Source organism: Neopelma chrysocephalum, unplaced genomic scaffold, assembly GCF_003984885.1.
Source record: "Neopelma chrysocephalum unplaced genomic scaffold, ASM398488v2 Primary Assembly neopelma1_43, whole genome shotgun sequence".
NCBI lineage: Eukaryota > Metazoa > Chordata > Aves > Passeriformes > Pipridae > Neopelma > Neopelma chrysocephalum.
In genome coordinates this window covers 7702034-7722433 of record NW_020897702.1, presented here as the reverse complement: position 1 = coordinate 7722433, position 20400 = coordinate 7702034, and the positions used below count along the sequence as shown (strand labels likewise).

Genomic DNA, 20400 nt, shown 5'->3' with positions numbered 1-20400 from the left:
GCAGAGACAGGCTACCTCTGCAACACCAATCTGAGGGTGACATTTTTAACAGAAGTGCAGAACTTATTGGCAGCAGTACCTTGGACTTCATGCAACTGCATTTCCAGAAACATTTCATTTCTTAGCTGGGGTGAGGCGCAGGTAGCTGCAGTGTATTCTCTTCACCTACGGCCACCAGCCTGTGAACAAGCCCCCCACATTTTCTCTGCCAAGTGTCCCAGCCATACCAACAGCAGGGCACTGAGATGTCCTGCTCCTGCACAGTACCTGTTATTGCAGATAAGAGGCTGTAGCCTCTACTACAGGACTCTGTAGTCATAAACGCCCCTGGAAAAGCAGCATGGTGCTAACACTCCACCACAGTCTGCTCCAACAGAAAGTCCATCCATGAGACATCAGCAGTAAGGAAAATCAATCACTACTTGACACTGTTTTTATTCATAATCCAATTACAGAAGAGAGATTTTGTTGTCACATAATATTTCTTAATGTTACCATGATGGCACAAAGCACAAATTCACTATGAATTTTTGTGACTTGTACCTTCTCAGAAATAGCTTCTGCCTTGGAATCATGTAGGACAAAAATAGCTTACCTTCCATCACTGATGAAGTCTGTAAAAGCCACCAGTCAAGCTCTGCTTGGGCAGCTGCCTGCACTCATCAGGCTTTTAAGAGGGAATTTGGTGGACAACGGGCTGCTCTGTTGAATGCATCTGCACAGATTTATATGTACTCTCATTTTCATAACTGTGCATCTTCACAGTGCCTCTTTTCAAAGCTGTCTGACCTACATGTGAGAAGCAGCAGTTATTTTCTTGGAAGTGAATTTCTTGGTATAACTGAATGGTGCAGTTTTATTTTTTTTTAAGAAAGGTCTCTGATGAAGTTAGTAAAGCTGTCTTTTGATTTTGCTGTAGAGAGCCCAGCAACACGCATTTACCAAAATAAAGCAAACAACTGAAGGAAATAATAGCAAAGCAGCAATATAGGTGAAGCTTCGATTTGAACAGCACATTCTAATTTAGGTGGATGGTAGGGGAAGAATATGCTCCCTTCTGACAATCATACCTGTCCCCTTGAAGCCTCCATGGAGTTATAAACAAAGTTTCATGAGTTACTTCATTGTCTCCATCTGCTTGGTAATAAACCAGTTTACAATTGTGAAGTACAGATTTGTGCCAATAACCGTGCAATTAACACTCTGGTTTGCTTTTTTTTTTAAACTGGCCACATAAAAGTGATGGTGAAGCCTCCTGGAAAACAACTAAACCCAGCTGTATGTCACCTGTGGACAGGCATTTTCAGGGGGGATTCTGGCTCAGCGGCAAGGATGGCTTCTAGTTCGAAAGGCAACACTGTATTGGCCATGGGCTCACAGAGGCTGTCAGAGGAGTCTGGTGCCTGTTCTCCTGCAAGCACTGCCTCTGCTGCACTTCTCTCATTTAACAAACCTGTTGCCTGTCTGACAGAAGCCAAGGCCAAGAAAGAGAAAGAAAACTGTTATAACGAAACTCAGGAACAGCAGGTACAAAGTGTGAGGAGGGAAAAGCCTTAGGAAATAAACAGATTTCTTGGAAAATGGAGAAGAGAGCTACAGTGGCTTGGATGGTTATTTATGAACCGCTGTTGTGTCCAGCTCAGGCAGCACGATACTCTGAGCACTGAGAGAGGATTATATTCTATCTACATTATTCCTCCTCAGTTGTTTACTCAACCAGATGGGAAAATCTGCATGCAAACAGCAGGAATGCACAGAAACATGAGTGTTTACCTCTACCTTATAAAAAGATCTTGTCTCACAAGCTTAATAAGGTTTATTCCCACTGCAAAATAAATTTCTCAATACTTAATTTTAGGTGATACATTTTGTAGATGCAGCATTTCTGTTAGCCTTTTACACAATATGGCATATAAAGACAATTACTTGTGTTTTGTACAGTGTATTTATAGATTATAAACTGTTGAGTGCCTTGGAATTTATGAACCAACTTTCACCCAAAAATACATTAGTAGTGTAGTTAGTCAAAACTAACTTTAGAAATTCCCAGTTACCAAAAATGTCTACTATCCCAAAGCAAAATTTTTCTAATGTATAATCTATTTTGATTGAAATGTAGTCCAAACCTTGTATATAAAATCTAACATTTGAAACAGTGGGAGTTTATCAATACATTACATTATTCCTCAGTGGCCTTTTAAGATTCAATAATTTCTAAGAGATTCAACAATTTCTACTGTTCTGCTGTTGTCTGTGGAACAGGAGAGAAAGAAAATTGGGCAACTGGAAAAAAAAACTGTTTTTGTAACTATAAACTTGATATATCTGTAAATCATCTTTAGTTTGATATTGAAATCTATTAAAAAGCAGGCAATATATTTAATCAGAACCACTATGATTCAAGATTTAAGGGACTAACATTACTACAGAAGTATCAAGTTCTTTTGCAATGACAATTCTGATGTCTGCAAAGCAAGCACCTATGTGTTGTTATAAGCTAAAATCACTTCAAAAAGGTCTCTGAATTGTAAAAGTTACCAGTTAGAATTAAATTCAAACAGAGAAGTTCCTGTTATCCAGCCTCTGCATTGTTTGGTCCACATTTACCTAATAGGTAAAATACAAACACAGTAACTACAAATGCTTACTCATTTAAAAGAGAGAGGCTAACACATGTTGATTAAAGCTAGCCCAGGAAATAGTACTCAGAGCTAAGTATTTCAGCACTGAGAATTGTGGAGTCACTGATAAAAACCAGAAAGCAGCTTGACTGAAGAAGTTGTAGATCTTCTTATGAGAATCAGTCCAGTCCAGAAGCATAGTTCACATAACATCGAAATTCATTGGCTAAATTTCGCAAGTGTTTTGGAATAAACTTGCACATCTTCACACCAAGATGCTTTGCTGCCTGTTCCTCCATGATGGCACCTGCAGCAAAAATAATTGGTATTCAATAAGAAAAACAGTAACAGAACGTTTGGACTTTTTTAGTAGCTCCTCACAAATGCATATATAACAGGGCCTGTTTTTTTTTACGGAAGGAAGGCTTAAAGCAGCTACACTGTCAGCCTTCCTTAACAACTGAATCTATTGAGAAGTTTAAAATAAATCTAAAAGAATGAAAGACACCCCAAGGAAATGAATGTCCAAAAACCTTCATAAAAATAGGTAGAGGGTATCAGTGTCCTTTATACAGAAAAGAAATTTGAACTCAGTCTTCTTGCTACATACCAAGTATGTAGCAAGTTAAATGGTAGGGAGTCATGGGAAATGCAAACAGATTACATATACTCTTCCACTTAAATAAACCACAGCTACACACTGAGAAATCACTTCTTGAGCAGTATTTCTCAAACTTTGTAAACTGAAGGACCACCTACCCATTTTAGGCAGAACTAACCTTGTGCGTGACTGCTATGAGTAATTAAGCCAAGAAATAGACTTTCTATGGCCACATTTTGTTTTAATTTTTTATTTATTTTGCCTGCTTTGTTGACTTCCCCCAAGTTGTATGTAAAAAGGGCTTTTGTCCTTTGCTTTTTGCAAGTTTTCCAGATGTCTTCAGATGTCTTGTAATAACAATACAGTTTAGGAAATGACACGACTAAGGCAGATACACATCACTTCTTAAATCAGCAAGTGCATTTTCATAAAGAAACACCTGCAAGTACCATTATCTAGTTATCTAGTTTCACTGCTTTTATCACTGGTTTTTAATTTCTCCTGCTGTATTTCAGTGCCTAGGATACCAACAGTAAGTTGCACCTATGTTTGCCATACCTCGATTTCAATCATTGCAATTACAGAGAGTGGCCTTCTTACAAGAGAAAAAGTATTTCTGGAACTTTGCAAGATGATCTTATAATTCTTCCAAAATTCAGTAAAACTCATAATGCTGTAAGAAAAAAACCTGACTTTCAAAAGTCCTATTAAAAACCATTTCCTCTAGTTTAAAACAAAGGTTGAACTCAAGTATTCAAATATAAAGCTTAGGATACACACTGCCCCTTAAATTAATGATAATTTAATATTATAGAGTTAGTATTTCTCTCACATGAGTGAGTTTGTCTTTTGAGAGAGAGAAAAAGATCCTTATGGGGACCTAATATTTTTATTAGTTATACCTGTGCAAAGCAGTATCTTTCCTTTTGTCAAGTATTTGATCGTCTCTGCAGTTTTCTGAAGACATTCCTCCGACAGATAGGGTGGATCTGCTATTACAATGTCAAAACTGTGTGGCAGGAGATTTTCAGGTAAGTTTAAAGGCTGGTTGTAATCATAGAAGATAAATTCTTCTCCATATACAGAAAACCTTCTGTCATACTCAAGTATACACACTGAAAAATCTTTACCATCCAGTTCTTTCAGTTTCTGGTACACACTCGGTGCACTAACACATGCTATCCTGAAAAAGACACAATAACTTAGAATATTGATTTAAAGGGCAAACAACAGCAACAAACCCCTACTCCAGTCGTCTTAGCTGCTTTGGGAAAAACATTTTTAAACATTAGTCCCCAAAATGTAAGCCATTCTTTCTCCATTCTAACAACTAATTACTTAAATAACTTTAAGCCATTACCTATTCAACCTCCATGCTGCACAAAGACCTGAAGCCTAACTACAGAGAAAATCTTGTTTCAGAAAAGCAAGAAAATATACTTGAACTTTTTCCATCTGTTCTACAGAAACATTGTATAAAACCAGAGAAAATAATTACAAGTTATTAATATGCTCTAGAGCTCTCTGTATTTCTGAAAAATAAAATGATTCATAGTAAACTTTAACAAGACACAGCCTACAGCATTCAGTAAAATGGTAAATGGGAAGATCAGTATAAACTATTAACTAAATAACAGCAAAGCAGTTCTGCAATATTGCAGTTGAACAAAGATGAAGTACAATGAGTAATGAATTAAACTGCATGCTCTATGTAGTAGAAACAAAAGACATGTTAAATCTACAATGCCATTATTAAATCCTACCTGCCACCTTCTCCAGCTGCCACAACCGCTTCCTTGGCCAGGCACGACGCAGTTTCATCGCTGTACCAAAACTGGCTCAGTTGCTGAGAAATAATGCACAATTACAAACAACAGCAAAACTTTTGTGTTATGTACAGTGAGGTGTGGTGAGTCATAACTGAAGAAAACCAAAATCCACATCAACTTCTCAGTTCATGAACTGTAACGCTGGAAAAGTAACTATTTTCCTGACAGTCTTTCTACTTCTGTAATCCAGGTAGCTTACACCACATGTTTCCAAAGCATGTATGGCACTATCAGGAAAACAAGGTAATCCAAACCACTGACAAGGCTATTTCAAACCCCATGTGCAGATGCACAATACTTATGTGCTCTTAAATTGAGTTACTTTAGCAGAAGAAGAAAAAGGACCTTGAAAAGTGACAGTATAGAAGGAAATAAAGGATAAAACTACTAAATCAGAAGGGATCAGGAAAAGGAAGAGCAAAAAAAAAACAAACAATCCAGAGACAAATCAAAAGTCAGTCTGTCACAAATAAAAACAAGCAGTGAAACAGCCATCCACAAAAACAAAGAAATAAAACACAGAGAGAAATATGAAGTAAAAGGAAAGATCACTTGATCTGGTTACACTGTGTTTGTCTCAGTCTCAGGGAGGAGTCTTCACTACCTTCACATGCCAAACTCAAGTTAAAATTTCCAGAAGGGACAGATGTTTCTATCAGCATCTTTATTCCCCCTCCATGTACTTTCAGTTTGTACTCCGCCACACATATAGAACAGACAACTATACCCAGATTAAATAGTAAAACAAATCTCCCTACAGTGTTGGCATCCATAAATAGGAACAACTTGAGTGTTCCCCTTTTTAATTCAATTTCATTATCCATCCACAAAAGAAACTCAGTAAAGGCTACTCCTCCATCTGTGCTTCATTCATCAAGGTTTATAGTTTCTTACCCAATCTTCTTCTATTGAGCCAATGGAATATTGATTAAACCCTTGGGAGGTCTTCATGCCCTCTCTCTGCTGCTGTTCCAAATAGAACTCCTGGAGGGCAGCCAATGTATGGGATGAAAGCTGGGGAATGTCATCATCATCATCATCCATTTTCCTAGACATCAAACAGAAAAAAATAAATTCATTAAATCAACCTTTTCAATGGTGAATGCTTTTAATAACAGTATAATCTCCTGAGGTAAAACAAATTCCACCAACAATGCAGCTAAAAATAAAAACTTCCTAACAAAAGAAAACATATTCTGTCTACTTAGGTGGTCTTAAATCAGTGAGAGGCCAATCAGAAATAACACATCTCCACAGAGAATTTAGGAACAGTAGCAACACTGTTCCCTTTCTGTACTACACAGATTTGGCTTGTATTCTTACAAGGAAGCTGTCATTACAGTTCTTGGTTTCCTGAATCCATATACTTTGTATGTATCACCTTTCAGAAAAAAACTCCTTTAGTGGATTTGAAAAATCCCATAGAAATTATTCCCTTTTCTCCTAGAAATAATGATAGCTACTGGTCATTCCTCTCCATGTTCAAAGTTACACAATTTTGACTCAAAATTAAGTAATCCAGCATTCTAGGTCAGTATCACCTGGCTTTAACTTCCTTGCCATAAAAAGATTCTTCTGAATGCCAGAAACCTAAAAAAAAAAAAAGAAAGGCAGGCAAGAAGCTCATAAAGATGTTTTTCTAACCCTACTCCATTGAAAGCTTGTGCATTTTGCGTGTAAAAACCTGGACATAACTTGTATCAAAGAGACACGGTATATACTAATGGAAAAGTACAGCCATTTCCAGAGAACTCTTGACGTGGGTTCTGCTGCGCAGAACGCCTGAGCCCTGCTGACCCCAGGCAGTGCAGCAGAGTTTGTGTCCTCTGCAGAAGGGACAGTGCCACCTCGTGGAACGATGGTGCCAGAAATGACCCAGCACGTGGAAACTACTGGACGAAACCTGAAAATATTCTTCTTTGAAGAAACCCATTTTCTCTGCACCCAATCTCAGAACTAGCACACAAGCAATGACTTTAGCAGAACCTGGAAAGAGGAGTATGCCTGACCTTATGCAGAAGCCACTGAGAACCGCGTGCCACCTGAACAGTGCGTAAATGTGAGTCATTTCAAGTATAGCCACTCAGGGTTTTTCTTCTCCCTGTCCCCTGGACTGCAATGAGAACTCCAGTCTCCTCCCCGTCAACCCTTCCTTCTACTCTTGCAGAGCTTTCAAGATGAAGTTTCCTAAAACAGCTTCTCCCTGCTTGCTGGAAAAAGATACCTTAACCTGCCACTGTGAGGTAACTCACACAGTTACTCTACCATTCCGGTGACACTGTATGCACCTACATGGGATAAGAGGAAAGCGCTTGGCTTTTCCAGAATATTGCTTACTGACTTGCTGGTTTCTCAGGCCAGGCTTGCAAAACAGGGGATCGTTCAAAGCCTAAAAACCCACCTATGGTGTTAGCCTCAAGCAAGAGGAGAATTTCAAAGTCAAGCTACCTAATAAGATCAAAATTGCAATTTCCCCCCCTATTTTTAAAAATAAATACATTATTAAATTATGTATTAAAGTATTTTTTATAAAAATGACTGCAAGTTCAGACAGATAATACAGTTTCTAGACACAATGCTCTTACAATACAAAACACTATGATCCATTTTAGACCCTATACAACAATTAATTTTCATTAGGACATGTTAAAAATTTAAAATCGCTCCTTAACTCACAACTTTTTTTTTTTTTTATTAAGTGACTGATACATGTAGTAATCTGGTTTGCTATTATCCCCTAAGCAAGGACACATCTGTGCTTTGACACTAAGAAACTGAAACAGACACAAAGTTGCAGTTCTTAAGTCAAAAGCTGGAATCTTTATTTTCTCTTCAGTGAGCCCATACAGGCATTTGCAAGGACTAAATCCATGCCCATGAAATGAAACCCTCACAGACAAAATTGCTGATGAAGAATTTCCCACTGTTTCAGTAGATAAAAAGGCATACTCCCATAGACATCTTTTATCTATTAATAATTTTTCAGTTTACTTTTTAATAGCCTTCCTTTTGGTTTGTAAATTAAAGCCTTAGGAACTAAGCAGTAATTAACTGTGAGGTTGCAAGGAGGGGTAACTCAGAACATATGGTAGAAATATATTGTACATCTATTATGAATACTCCCAAAATTCAATATATTTTTCTGAATGCACATATTCTGACTTAGGTCATTAGCATGAACAAATTCTTGCGCTTAAGAACTACATTAGAAAACTGTTAAAGTGAGTTTATGTGAAAAAGACTTGTAAATCCTTTAAGGGAGACAGTTCTGCTGTTTGAAAGCCCCTCTATACCCCTTCCAGTTCACTGCTCTCAAGTCCAGAAGCAACCCTGAAACATTTGGGGGAGGATGGGAAGAAGCACAGAAACCCACAGTGCCTCTGGCTCTCAGGGAACCTTTACACTCTTAATTCCCAAGGCCCCTGAGGCTCCAGCTGACCCATCTGTGCTTGCCCCAGGCCCTGGGGTCCCTCACCAGCAGCCCTTGCTCTATCCTCGTGTAGACTCCCTACATGAGCCACACAAGGGTTCAGGGCTGCTTTTTAGGAATGCCCTGAGATTCAGAGCATTCATAGCACATACAGTGCTGATCCAGCCATTCTACCTACACTAAACCCTTGTGTGAACAGGAATACAAAGACAGAACACGTAGTTTGCTCCAGAGGTTAGATCCTTCTAGATCCACAGCGCTACTCAAGAGGAAGCTCCTTTCATACAGGTAAAAGCAGGCAGGAGGTGGGATCTACATTTACAAAGCCACCTCAAAAAATACTCTCCTGGTAAAGTACCCAATTGCTGCTTCAGAACTTTTACCAAGAGACTGCATCAAAGGTGACTCCAACATCTCTCTGCCGAAGAGGCTGCGTCAGCCTAAACCCGTACCTGTAAGTCAGGGCTCCCTGAATGCCCACACAACTTGGAAATACCGTTTGCTGGGTGTACAAGCACTGTTCATTCTTTTGTGGCATCCTAAAGATGTCATCTCGTAATAAAATGTCTTTTAGCTGAAGGGGAAAGGAGAGACTGCTGAAAGGCCATGGAATAGAAATACAACTGGAAAGCCACGCTGTTCATTGCTGGGAAGGGGGAGGAAGAGCACAGTGCAGGCGCCTTAGATCTTTTACTGACAATATAAAAACCACATGTACAACTTCAGAAAAGATCTTATTCTAGAGTAACTTGGATCTAAAGACAGAGAGCATGAAATGGAGTTAAATATAGCTGTCTGTATTTCTTCCAAGCTGCCCAAGTCAGTCTTTGAGACAAGCAGCTCACCATCTATGGTGTCTGTAGCACACACCAAGAAAAGCTGGGCAATGGTGCACAACCATAATGAAAATCACCTGGAAGGGGCTCCAACCACCTGCCTGGAGGTAAACAAGCCCTGATCTGAGGGACTAGAATGGTTACTAAAGGCCGGACACATGCCCTGATACTTCAAAAGCTGGAAGATACTGCACTCTGCTCAAGCTTGAGCTTGTTATCATGTACAGGAATCCAAATGCTGTGTCCACAGACAACCTGCCACAGATCTGAGACAGCTCCATTTCAGGATTAAGTTTGAATAACTTTTTGTTCATGTCCATGGCAAATGGTTCAAGAAGAAAGCTGTACTAGTTCAGGTCAAGCGTTGATACCAGTCATTCTTGTGTCCTGAAGGGTTGATACTGGTCATTCCATCCTGAAGACAGCCAAAACGACTGCCTCAAAAGGACTGAGGTAAGGTAAATACATGTGATACCTCCCCACTCTATATTCTCACAGACTTTAACCATTTTCTACTAAGGAAGCTGTTTTTGCATCCAAAGCGGTTCATTCCATGAATGCTGTTCTCAGAAACACTTGTCCAGTATCCCTCAAATTCCCATAGAAGTTTTTTATCTACAATATCATCTAGTAAGAAGCTTCATTTTATCAATCATTTTATGAATAACTATCTCTTCTTGCTGCGACAGCATGCACTCGCTTCACATGGCGCAGACACTTGGTGTGTCAGAACAGAAAGCAAGTGGTTGAGCCCTACACTCTCTCCACGTGTCATTTCACTGACACCTCTAAGACATCCCCTTTCCCTCACACAGCAAACTGGCTCTTTTCTAGCCTGAAGGGTCTTAACCCTCTCTGATGGGTTGACAAAAGTCTTTCGATGCATTCACTCTTCCTTGTTGAATCCTTCTAATACACCCTTTTTTTGAGGAGACTAGAACTCTACACAATGTCTAAGATACGAGTGATCACATTTATGCTGTTGTTTCATGATGTTTTCTGTTACATTCTATTTCTTTTCCCAAAAAATTCTACCATTTGATGGCTGCCACCAAACAGTGATTTTGTGTTTTTTGAGAATCACGTATCATAATCCCACATCTCCTGACTGTGTGGGAATTGTGTCTGATAACACGATTAATTAGAATTTACAAAGAAATTTAAAAGGAGCTGTCAAGAGCTCCAAGTTACCAACACATACAGAATAAAACTGAATAGCAGTTGTGGTCTCTTTATCTCAACAAAAACCAGGGAAAATACTGAAACTAGAAAAGGTTCAAGAAGGGTAGTGAGACATCCAAAGACTAGAAAAGCTTTTGTAAGACAATGAGTATGAGGAAGGAGTAACTGAGAAGGAGTATGACAGAGTCTGTAATCACGAGTGGCATGAACATCACAGGCAGAGATGGACCACGGTTTTCCAAGGCAAGAATTAAAAGGTCAAATATAGGCTGCAACAGCCTTGACCAAAAAAAAAACCCAAACAAACAAAAACAAAAACCACAAAAAACCACAAAACAACAAAACACAAAAACCCCAATAACAAAAACACTATCAAAAGGAGCTGGTTCATGACACAAGGTGTTGCTGAGCCACGGAATCCCTTGGTGACTGAATTTCATAGTGCATTAAAGTAACACAAGAACAGTTCACAGAAGAGAAACTGTCTCAGAGAATTACTAAATATGTGGAGACCTAGCCTATTCCCACTCTTCTCAGACAGCACGGAGGGACCGCTGGCAGGGCTCAGCACCGCCGGGACCCTCCGACACGTGAACGAAAGACGGGGCACAGGCGGCTTCTGGAGAAGGCCCATTTCTCCCGTCCCCTCCAGTGTGTATTGCTCTGAGGGCCCCCTGCAGCCACAATAAACCCGTGGGGGGTACAGGGTGACGCCGGCCCGCCCGCCTGCGCCTCGGCCGACACCGAACCCGGGGCAGCGGGGAGCGGAAGGGGCCGGCGGGCAGAAAGCTCCGCGACGTCCCGGCTCCGGCCTCCGCGCCCCTGGAGCGGGGAGCCCGCCCGCCCTCACGGCGAGCACGAGCGGACGGGCAGGGGGACTGTGGACCGCACCACCCCCGCCCCGCGCCGCGTTCACCTCCCCACTCACCGCCCGCGGATCCCTCCGCGCGCGCGGAGCTCGCCCGGCCGGCCCCGCCCCGAACGCAGCGCGTGGGGCGCGCGCGCCCCCTGCTGGGCGCTACGGCGGAAGGGGGCGGGAGTGGGCGGGGATTCCCGATCCGAGCGGGACACCTCACTCTGACCCTCGCACCGATCCCGGCGACACACGCACTCTGCAGTGGGGATTGCTCGTGTCGCTGTGCCCTCGCCTTCCCCGCTGCACAGCAGTGGGCGGAGCGGCTCCCTCACAGCTGAAGTACGAGCTGCGTGCTGCCGCCGGCGCTGGACGGGCTCCGGCGGCTGAGGAATTCCGCATCTGTGGAGGGACTTCGACAGATACTGAAGTCCGAGCTGGGCTGTGAGACAGCCAAAGGCGCCCGTCATGTGGGAGATGACAGGTTATCTCTCGAGAGAGTGACAAGTGTTCAAAAAGCCACGAGCTTCGGACTTACACCGCAACCCAGTGCCTCAAAATGGTTTTATACACCTGGCTCTCCTGCCCAGGCTTTCCATTTCCGTTAAGCATCAGCAGGTTGGAACGAGCTCGTTTTCTTGCATACTAACAGAAGTTGAGCTGATTCTTAGATACTTGCAAAGGATAGCAAGTTTTAAAATACTTTCCTTGTTTAATTTCATAGAATCTTTGAATGGCTTGGGTTGGAAGAGACCTTAAAAAGCACCTAGTTCAACCCCCTCTGCCATAGACAGGGACACTTTTCACTAGACCAGATTTCTCAGAGCTCCATCCAGCACAGCCTTAAACACTTCAAGGGATAGGGCATCCACAGCTTCTCTGGACAACCTGTTCCAGTGCCTCACCACCTTCACAGTAAAGAATTTCTTCAGAATATCTAATCTAAACTTACCCTCTCCCAGTTGGAAGCCATTCCCCCTTTGTCCTGTCAGTACATAACCTTGTAAAAAGTCTCTCTCCATCGTTATTCAATAATACCTGCATGGTATTATTGAGTGCAGCAAGAAATACTGTAGATACTACAGAGAAGTGACACTTAAAAATATTTCCTGTTTCATGTGTATTTGTAGCACATTTTATGTGAAAAGTGTTTTGTACAGGACTGAAAACGAAAAGATAAAGGAAACTGGGACAGCACATACTCTCAGTCCAGATTTCACAGAGCAACAGTCTACCACTGACAAGTGATTCCTCCTCACCCGAAGAGTTACAGAGATCATGTAAGGGCACATGGCTGTGTGGGGGCTTGAGGGGTAGGCAGGGCAACACTATTTAAGTTATGATACCAGACACTACTTGGCAGCAAACAGACATCTCAAGACCTTGCTTGAATCCTGTTACAAGACAGTTCTAGAAGGAAAGCTTGGAAGGAGCTCGAGTGGAAACAAAAGAGGTTCTCTTGCAATGCATTTTCTTTGGGATGTGAAGACAGACCAACCACAAACATGGGAGCACCTGTAAAGTGCACTGCAATAACTTTCTTATTAGTAATTGGGTTTTATTGTTCCTAATATTTTTTTGCAGGAAGATGTTTCTAGTTAAGCTATCGCCCCTATCCTTTCACTGACAAAACCATGTCACACAGTAGTGACACCAGTGTCCTTAAGATGAACCTGCCTCTTCACTAATAAATTTGCTGTATCAGAAAGTTTTTAAAAACACAGTTCTACCCTGCGAAGCAAGAGCAACTTGTTACTCACATGGCTTTTGTGTTTTGATGTTTATTATTTTTACTTTAGTTTTTCTCAAGTACGAAATTCTATACTTTTCTTCCTCTTGCTGTAGCACCAGCCATAGCCATACGAAAAAGTATAATCAGTTATAATTAATATGATAATAGATTATTAAATTCTAATTGTAGAACCTCTTCTGCTGCCATTAAGCCTAAAATAATTATTAGCTTTTTCCCCCCCAAAATCTCAACAGTTTTAGGGCTGGCAAACCAACTGCACGTTGATTTGGAAGGTAGCCAAGCATGCAATGCTTTACAACCATAAAAGGATTACTTCTAGTTAATGTCAACAGAACATGGATGATGGAAAATAACAGAAGTGGAAACATTCTACTTGCGGAACAACCTGCAACAGCTCACCTTTGTAAGCAAAGCTTGCTGTGCTTTTTCCTTCAACATTGAGCTGTTCTCCTACAAATTCAGAATCAAAGGTGCATTGAAGCCCCATGGGGTAGCTGTGCAGGCCAGGTGCATCACAGCTTCCTGAGACCTTGGGGCACACGGGAGGACAGACTGTTAGTCAGCTCTTAAAAGCTTGCAGTCGCTACATGAATTCAAGTACAGTAGTGAGTTTTCATCCTCAAACAGTTTATGGACTCGCAACTCTTTCTCTATGGGGATGCAAGTCTTAGAAACATGACAGTGATACATGATCCCTGTGACTTCTTTCTATTTCGCCTGGCTTTGTGGATCCCTTGGAAGTAATTCAGGGGCCACAGAGGGCTAAATCTTCAGATTGAAAAATGCTCTACTTAAGTCACTCTTTAGCATCTAGTACTGACATTTTAAATGGATTTTAGAAATGTTTAAAAGAACTCGCAAACCAACAACCCCGAAACAGAATTACCAGCATCTATACCTTTGTACATTTTCACATCCCCATCGATTTTACCATTGCTCCTGATTTATGCAGTTGTCTCGAAAAATGTCCTGAGATATACATTAACATACAACCTTTATGGAATTTTCTGGCCCCAAAGCCTTCTTATGGTTGTTTTTGATTTTTCCCCCAAAAGATGTAATCACTCTGCCATCACAAGAAGTAGGAAGGAAAATATATAAAATATATTTAGCAAAACCAGTAAAATTAAAGTGGAACAGAAAATGCAGTCAAGTAGCAAACAAGTACAGCAGCAGATTTTACAGTTTTTCCTACACATACCTCTGCACTTATTTCATACACGCTTTTTAAGGAGAAGAAAGAAAATAGAAATCAGATAGTGTTGAGAAAGAAAACATTTTTTTCCTGAACACTAAATGGGGTTTATTACTGTTTTTTGCTTTTGAAACTTCAACTCAGACTATATATACCTCTAAGAAAAATAAGAGGACACCTTTTCTCTGTCCCTAAAGCAAAATTACACCGTCCTCATTTTACAGACTATACTGGTATCTTAAATAGTTACACTTGCAGGATCTAGATATTATCTGGCCATCTAAAGGGATGCATTTACAAATGCAAACATTTTAATCAAGATACAAACCAGGTATCCGATTCTTCCAGCTTTCCTGAGGCTGAGTGAATTGTTTAAATACATGTGCGCTTATCAAAATCCATGGTACAGTACATTTTAACAGTAGTTTGTTAAGAAATCATGAAAGTGCATAACAGCCTAAAAGTAGGCAAAAAGTACTTCAGAAGAACAGTCTTTCCTTAAAGTGGCAGAAGAATATAAGCCTTCCCCAAAGTAGTGTTGACCTTGTGTGAGGACATCAGTGATCTTCCTAAAGACTCCACAGTGTGGTGGTGGGGTTTGGGCCTTGGGGTTTTTTTTTCTGAGTTACAACAATCATTTGAATGAACAAAAGACCATTAATAGTACCGGTGCAGTTCCAAAATAAAAGCAAATGTGCTGACAACTTGTTAAACTGAGTTACGAGTGAGGCTTTCACATCAACACTTGTGTTGGAGTCTAGCAATGACTTTCATTCAGTAAACACCAAACACAGCAACTGGAAGCAGTTTGAATATGCCACAAATCTAAACTGCAGCATCCAAAACAATAAGTTAAAGCAAATCAAACATACGTGTCTTTACAACCATGAACAGTAGGCCAGACAAAGGAGGAAAGAAAAAGGGAAGTACATGACACTCATAGCTTTGCTCTACTCTAACTTGCAAAGCCACCAGCATGTCAGAAAAATCAAATGTGATACCATTTAATAGATGTTAAGGTGAAAACAGCTGTTCCATAAGATTCAAACATAGAAAGGAGAAAAACTAGTAATGAATTACGTATCAGTCACAGTGGGTAACTTCAGTGTTCTCTTTGGAGATGCAGGTTTGTCTGGAATGTCTTCCAAAATAAAGAAGCATGTATTATTTAATTAACAAAACTTACACTGATAATATTGCATTTCATTTCACAAAATTCCAGAATAGCACTTTCTCTTTTCCCCAACCGTGTTGATGGAACGGCAGGCTTTTATTAATCCCTATCAAGATGTTATGGGTTACAAAGTTACGGGATAACACTTGTATTATCAATTTCTTTTTCTTCTTGTAGAGTAGCTTGATTTATTTTTCTTTCTCCAGATAACGTTGCAAAGTTTTTAATTTCTTCTCCTCCTCCTTCCCTCTTCCAGTTCATGTATGATCTCCTCCTCAGTTGACGGGTCAGACAAATTCCACTTGGAGGGTTGAGCTTTCCTACGTTTCTGCTTGTAAGACATGGGAAATCACTGAAGGAAAAAACCCACAACTCCACCACTCACAACTGAAGCAAATTTAAGTTTCATAAAGGCAAAATTGATGGAGTTTTGTACACTTAGACAGACAAGTGTGAATGAAGGCTCTGTACCCAAATCATTCAAGTTTATTCCAGACCTTGTATTTAAGGTAAATCAGAATAGTTCCATTTTCTACATGAAAGGCTGCTTAGTTATGCTGCTGTTAGTCTTACCAGCTGCTTTCAGGAATTTCCTCAAAATTACCTTAAATGTTTCCATCCTTCACCAAAATGTTCACTAAACTAAACCATGCCAATATAAATATATAACTACGGTAATTTTACTTCTGAAACCAGTAAAATTCTAGTGCTACATACAGCCAACATATATAGCGTCACCACCATACCGGTCACGTAGTTTTACTTTCAGGATTTGTGAAGCTTTTTTTTTTTTTTTAAAGATGTGGGTGCATGGAAGTAGGAAGGGAGCAATAGAAAATAACTGTAGTTTATCCAAATGTAATATATAACACATTTGGAACTGCTGCCTGTAACTGAACTTTTCTGATATCCATGAAGTAACATACTGTTGATGTCCCTTACATGGAGAACGTTTCCGTGCCAGATATCATCAGAAACAGTTTAGATGAAATAGACACACAAAATTAAAGACCCAGAAATCATTCCTTCTGGGTAGACAAATACCACCAATAATAGTGACCTGAAAGGTCACTGTTAAAAATTTTTTTGGAAGATGGGGGAAGATTATTTTGATTATATATTTATTCACGGCCAGTTCTGGTAATTGCAGTCCAGTGTGAGATATTCCTGTTGTACCCCTAATCACACATTTTTTCTATTGATGGACAAACTCAAGCCTTAAGTGCCGATGCAGATTAAAGTTACCCCATCAACTTTTAACCTAATTACTGTGCATTCACTGTAGTAAAACAGCAAAATGTGTAGCCCAAGGTTTCATAATGTTCTTATTTTTGTTTCTACCATAAGGAGTTATAACAACTTCTATTTCAGGGATTCAACACAGATGAGATTTTAGAAAAATATTAAACGAGAATACACACAAATCACACATGGCCAAAACAAAATAATAAAAGTCTTTAGTGGAAAACAATTTGATCCTTCTCCTGCTTATGGATCTTAAAAATACACAAAGTGATCATTTCAAAATTGAAAAATCAGTTGTGATAAGGCTTGATTACACAGCCATTTCCCAAGTCTTATTGCAATAAATTGTGAAATACTTCTATGCAACTTCATATCTTCAACTGTACAGGTAAAACAATACTTGTAATCAACTAGCACTTCAATCCCTGTGTTTTTAATAAGTAAACTCAACACAGTACTGAATTATATATTCAAAATATTTACACACTTGACCAACAGCAGTACTAGCATTTATTGCCTTAAAACTGCATGTTCACTGCATGGAGGTTCCTTATTTTGCACAAAGGGAACAAATAAAAGAGGATAATATTTTTTTTCATAATTATAAATTCTAGAATGGTTCAACGGGAGATTGAAACATGCTGGGGAATGCTACTAGAAAGGTTTTTATCAATTTCAAGTATCAAGCTGTAACAGATTGGAAAATCATATGGGTAGTATCTTTCTCTTGAGGTTGGAATGGTCTTCCAAATCCACTTCAGAATGGCTCAAAAAGACAGGAAAAGCAGGACAGGGAAAAGGGAAGGAATGAAAAAACAGAATCAATTTCAATCCACTGAGGAAAAGGGATATCTTACTTCTCAGTTGCTAGGGCCCCAAGAAATCTCATACTGAAAAAAGTGTTTTATAAGACAGCTGAGAGCTTAAGGTCCTAGAGTAAAACACACTCCATGATTTGCTTCATGATCAGTGCAAGAAAGCATTAATCTAATTTGCTGTAAAAAGGGCACAACCTACTCACATTAAATGCAAATTTACGGGGTGGGAGGAGGAGGGGGCAGGGATGGCTCCTTAAATTTTAATTGTTAGGCTTTGGTTATACTGAGAGACTGGAACAGACATGGTAGAAATGAGTGGTGTTTGTTCCTTGCAGAAAAGTATAAAAAAACCAAGACCAAACCAAACAAAAAACCCTACCACAAGTAGCACTTGTCACAAGTAGAGGCACCAAAGCCTGAATAAACCAACAACTGTCCTCTCCCTGTGTAGACCAGAACTGAGGCACACTGGTGGGGAATCTCACCTTATTTAAGAAGAAGCCACCATTTCAATCAGCTGTAATTGAAATAATGACAATTTACAGCAATCATTCCTGTACTGCAGGAGATCAGTCCTGGGGAATACTGCACCACTGCTGCCTCTCCTGGGCTTTATCATTATGAAAATCTGTTCTCATTACGGTAAATCTTACATCTCACAAAACTAAAGTATGTAATATTTACATAGCATCTCAGATCCTCAAAGGATTTTATAGGCATAAACTAATCCTCACAACATTCCTGTGAGGTAGGCAGATGTTAATGCTATTTCAACAAAACAGTTCTAGCTACTTGCCAATGGCCAAAGAGGATCCAGCGGAAAAACTTATTAGAAAATTAGAGGAGCCTGGCTCCTACTCCTGCGCTTATATTCATCAAGCTACTTCCATTAAAAAAAAAAACAACAAACACTACTTCTTATGTAATTACTTAACCAAAACTGAAGTTACTTGAAGTGTTTTACAAGAGAAATGCTGCAATTCGTATTTTTAATAGTTTTACAGACCACAAATTAGAATTTGCTTTCCCTTTTAAAGAATTTTATATTTTAAATGGACAACTGACTGCTCTGAGCAAGCTTATTTTCTAGAACTACATGGCCTAGACATGAAGGGATTTGCCCAGATAAACACTGGGGCTTTAGTGAGCACTATGCACTACGAAAGAGATGACTCCAGTTCAAACCCCTCTCTTTCAACCAGTAGGATTTGGACATGCTGAGAAAACAAGTTTCTTGTTCCTGAGAAAAAAGGTGAGCTCTTTACCACTAAACAGTGAAACACAAACCTCTGGGCAAAAAGTAGCAGATTCTGGCAGTGATTCAGTGAAGCTAATTAAGGCATAAATGGATGTGAAAGTGGAATTTTCATGTGGAAATTGCAGTCCACTTCTGCCTGTCCATACGCATATGTGCTTTCTAGGTCTTGAATTTTATGATTGAACTCGATGGTCATGCTTGTCAACATCAAAAATGCTATGCTGAACAACAGAAAATTATTATGGCAGCACTAGAAATATTACAATGGGAAGGAGATAGCAAAATTGGAAAGCTACTTGATTTTTAGCTCTCAGAATGAAAACACTGGATCAATAATCTGTTTTAGCAAGAGAAGTCCAGACAAATATATTAGTTACAATTATATCATGCAGCATTTATAATTCGGTTTGAGTTGCCTTTTTTTCCTTCAAGAAACAGGTGCATTTTTAGAACCATTATTCACTTTGCACAGTGAATGGAAAATCAATGCAGTGATGCTGTAAAACTTTTAGAACACTTATATGGAGCCAGCTCTCAGTGTTCATTAAAAATGGTCTATGAGTCTTTCCTGTGGACCTCAGTGAGCTTTCACATCCAGATTTATAGCAATTGGATGTGTAGAAGATCACTGAAGGACTTCTTTTTTTTCTTTTTCTTTTGGTAGGGATATAGAAGCCAAATAATTCAGATAGAAGCAGCCACCAAGCCAGCCAATTATTCATATTATGGATGAATAAAACTTATTCCCAATTTCACTGATGTCACTGAGCAGAGACATCTTAGAATGTGCTCTAAAAGAAACACAAAATGGTATGGAAAGATCCCTGCTGAATATATGAGAATGTAAGAAAAATTAAGAAACAGGGAAGTATAATATTTAAGCAGGAAAATTACAAAAACACCCCAAACCCTTACTAGGACAGCTTTCCTTTACCATAAAATATTATTTTTAAGTGAAGGGAAAAGAAAATTCTTAAATAACCATCAAAACTAGTCTTAGAATGTAGGTTTTCATACTTAAGCAAGACTTGATACTCAGAAGATGCTATGTGTCTCTGATTGTTACAACACAATGGGCCTGATAAGAAAAATAATGGGTATGCACATTACTTTGTCCTGAATATAAACTCAATTTGTGCTCCAATTCTTCAATTACAATATGCAAGAGGATTTCAAAATTTTTAAGTTAATAAATATTTTTAAATAGTGAGCCAGCTTTAAGATTTATAAAACAATAGTGACAGAGCTAGGTATAAAAGAAATGAGTGAAATCAGTTATTCAGTCAGATCCAAACAAATTGAAAGTATTTGCTATGATGTCTTTGAAGACTTTGGTCAAGGTATTTGACATCGAGCACATCATAACAAACTAGCAGCTCCTACTGCTGCTTATGTTCCCAGGCTTCAGTGCCCTTCATCTGGAAAAAATGAGGTTTCGGAACCACTGCCCTATGCAATGTACAAACTCAGAAAAACTCCAGAAGCAGTTTCAAAAACATAGCAAATCCCAGACAATTTAAAAAAAAAAAACAGCCAGCACAACAGTTTGAAACAGAAGGATCTGCCAAGATCATTATCTTTTGTGCAAGCGCACAGTCGAGAAAT

At 39.5% G+C, this 20400-nt stretch overlaps 1 protein-coding gene across 5 annotated transcripts; it reads right to left on the bottom strand.

Moving 5' to 3' along the window:
- Positions 1-402: 402 nt before the first annotated feature.
- Positions 403-11493, bottom strand: EEF1AKMT1 (EEF1A lysine methyltransferase 1). Of its 5 annotated transcripts, none has more exons than XM_027677196.1 (5): positions 11428-11493; positions 5946-6099; positions 4986-5068; positions 4125-4405; positions 403-2928 (listed from the first exon to the last, which is right to left on the bottom strand). In XM_027677196.1, exons 2-5 carry the CDS (start codon positions 6093-6095, stop codon positions 2801-2803), a joined length of 642 nt encoding a protein of 213 aa, XP_027532997.1. In that variant the 5' UTR covers positions 6096-6099; positions 11428-11493; the 3' UTR covers positions 403-2800. The 5 variants fall into 5 exon arrangements, with proteins under 5 accessions (XP_027532997.1, XP_027532994.1, XP_027532996.1 ...); XM_027677193.1 differs by lacking the exon at positions 11428-11493 and adding an exon at positions 10665-10796; XM_027677195.1 differs by lacking the exon at positions 11428-11493 and adding an exon at positions 7091-8623.
- Positions 11494-20400: the final 8907 nt, after the last annotated feature.

Coding starts and splice junctions, on each gene's coding strand:
- EEF1AKMT1 (XM_027677194.1), bottom strand. CDS start 6,678: ATGAGCTTCTTGCCTGCCTTTCTTTTTTTTTTTTTAGGTTTCTGGCAT. Junction 5,069..5,945: donor GCTCAATAGAAGAAGATTGG/GTAAGAAACTAT, acceptor ATTATTTCTCAG/CAACTGAGCCAGTTTTGGTA. Junction 2,929..4,124: donor AAAGATACTGCTTTGCACAG/GTATAACTAATA, acceptor TTTTTGCTGCAG/GTGCCATCATGGAGGAACAG.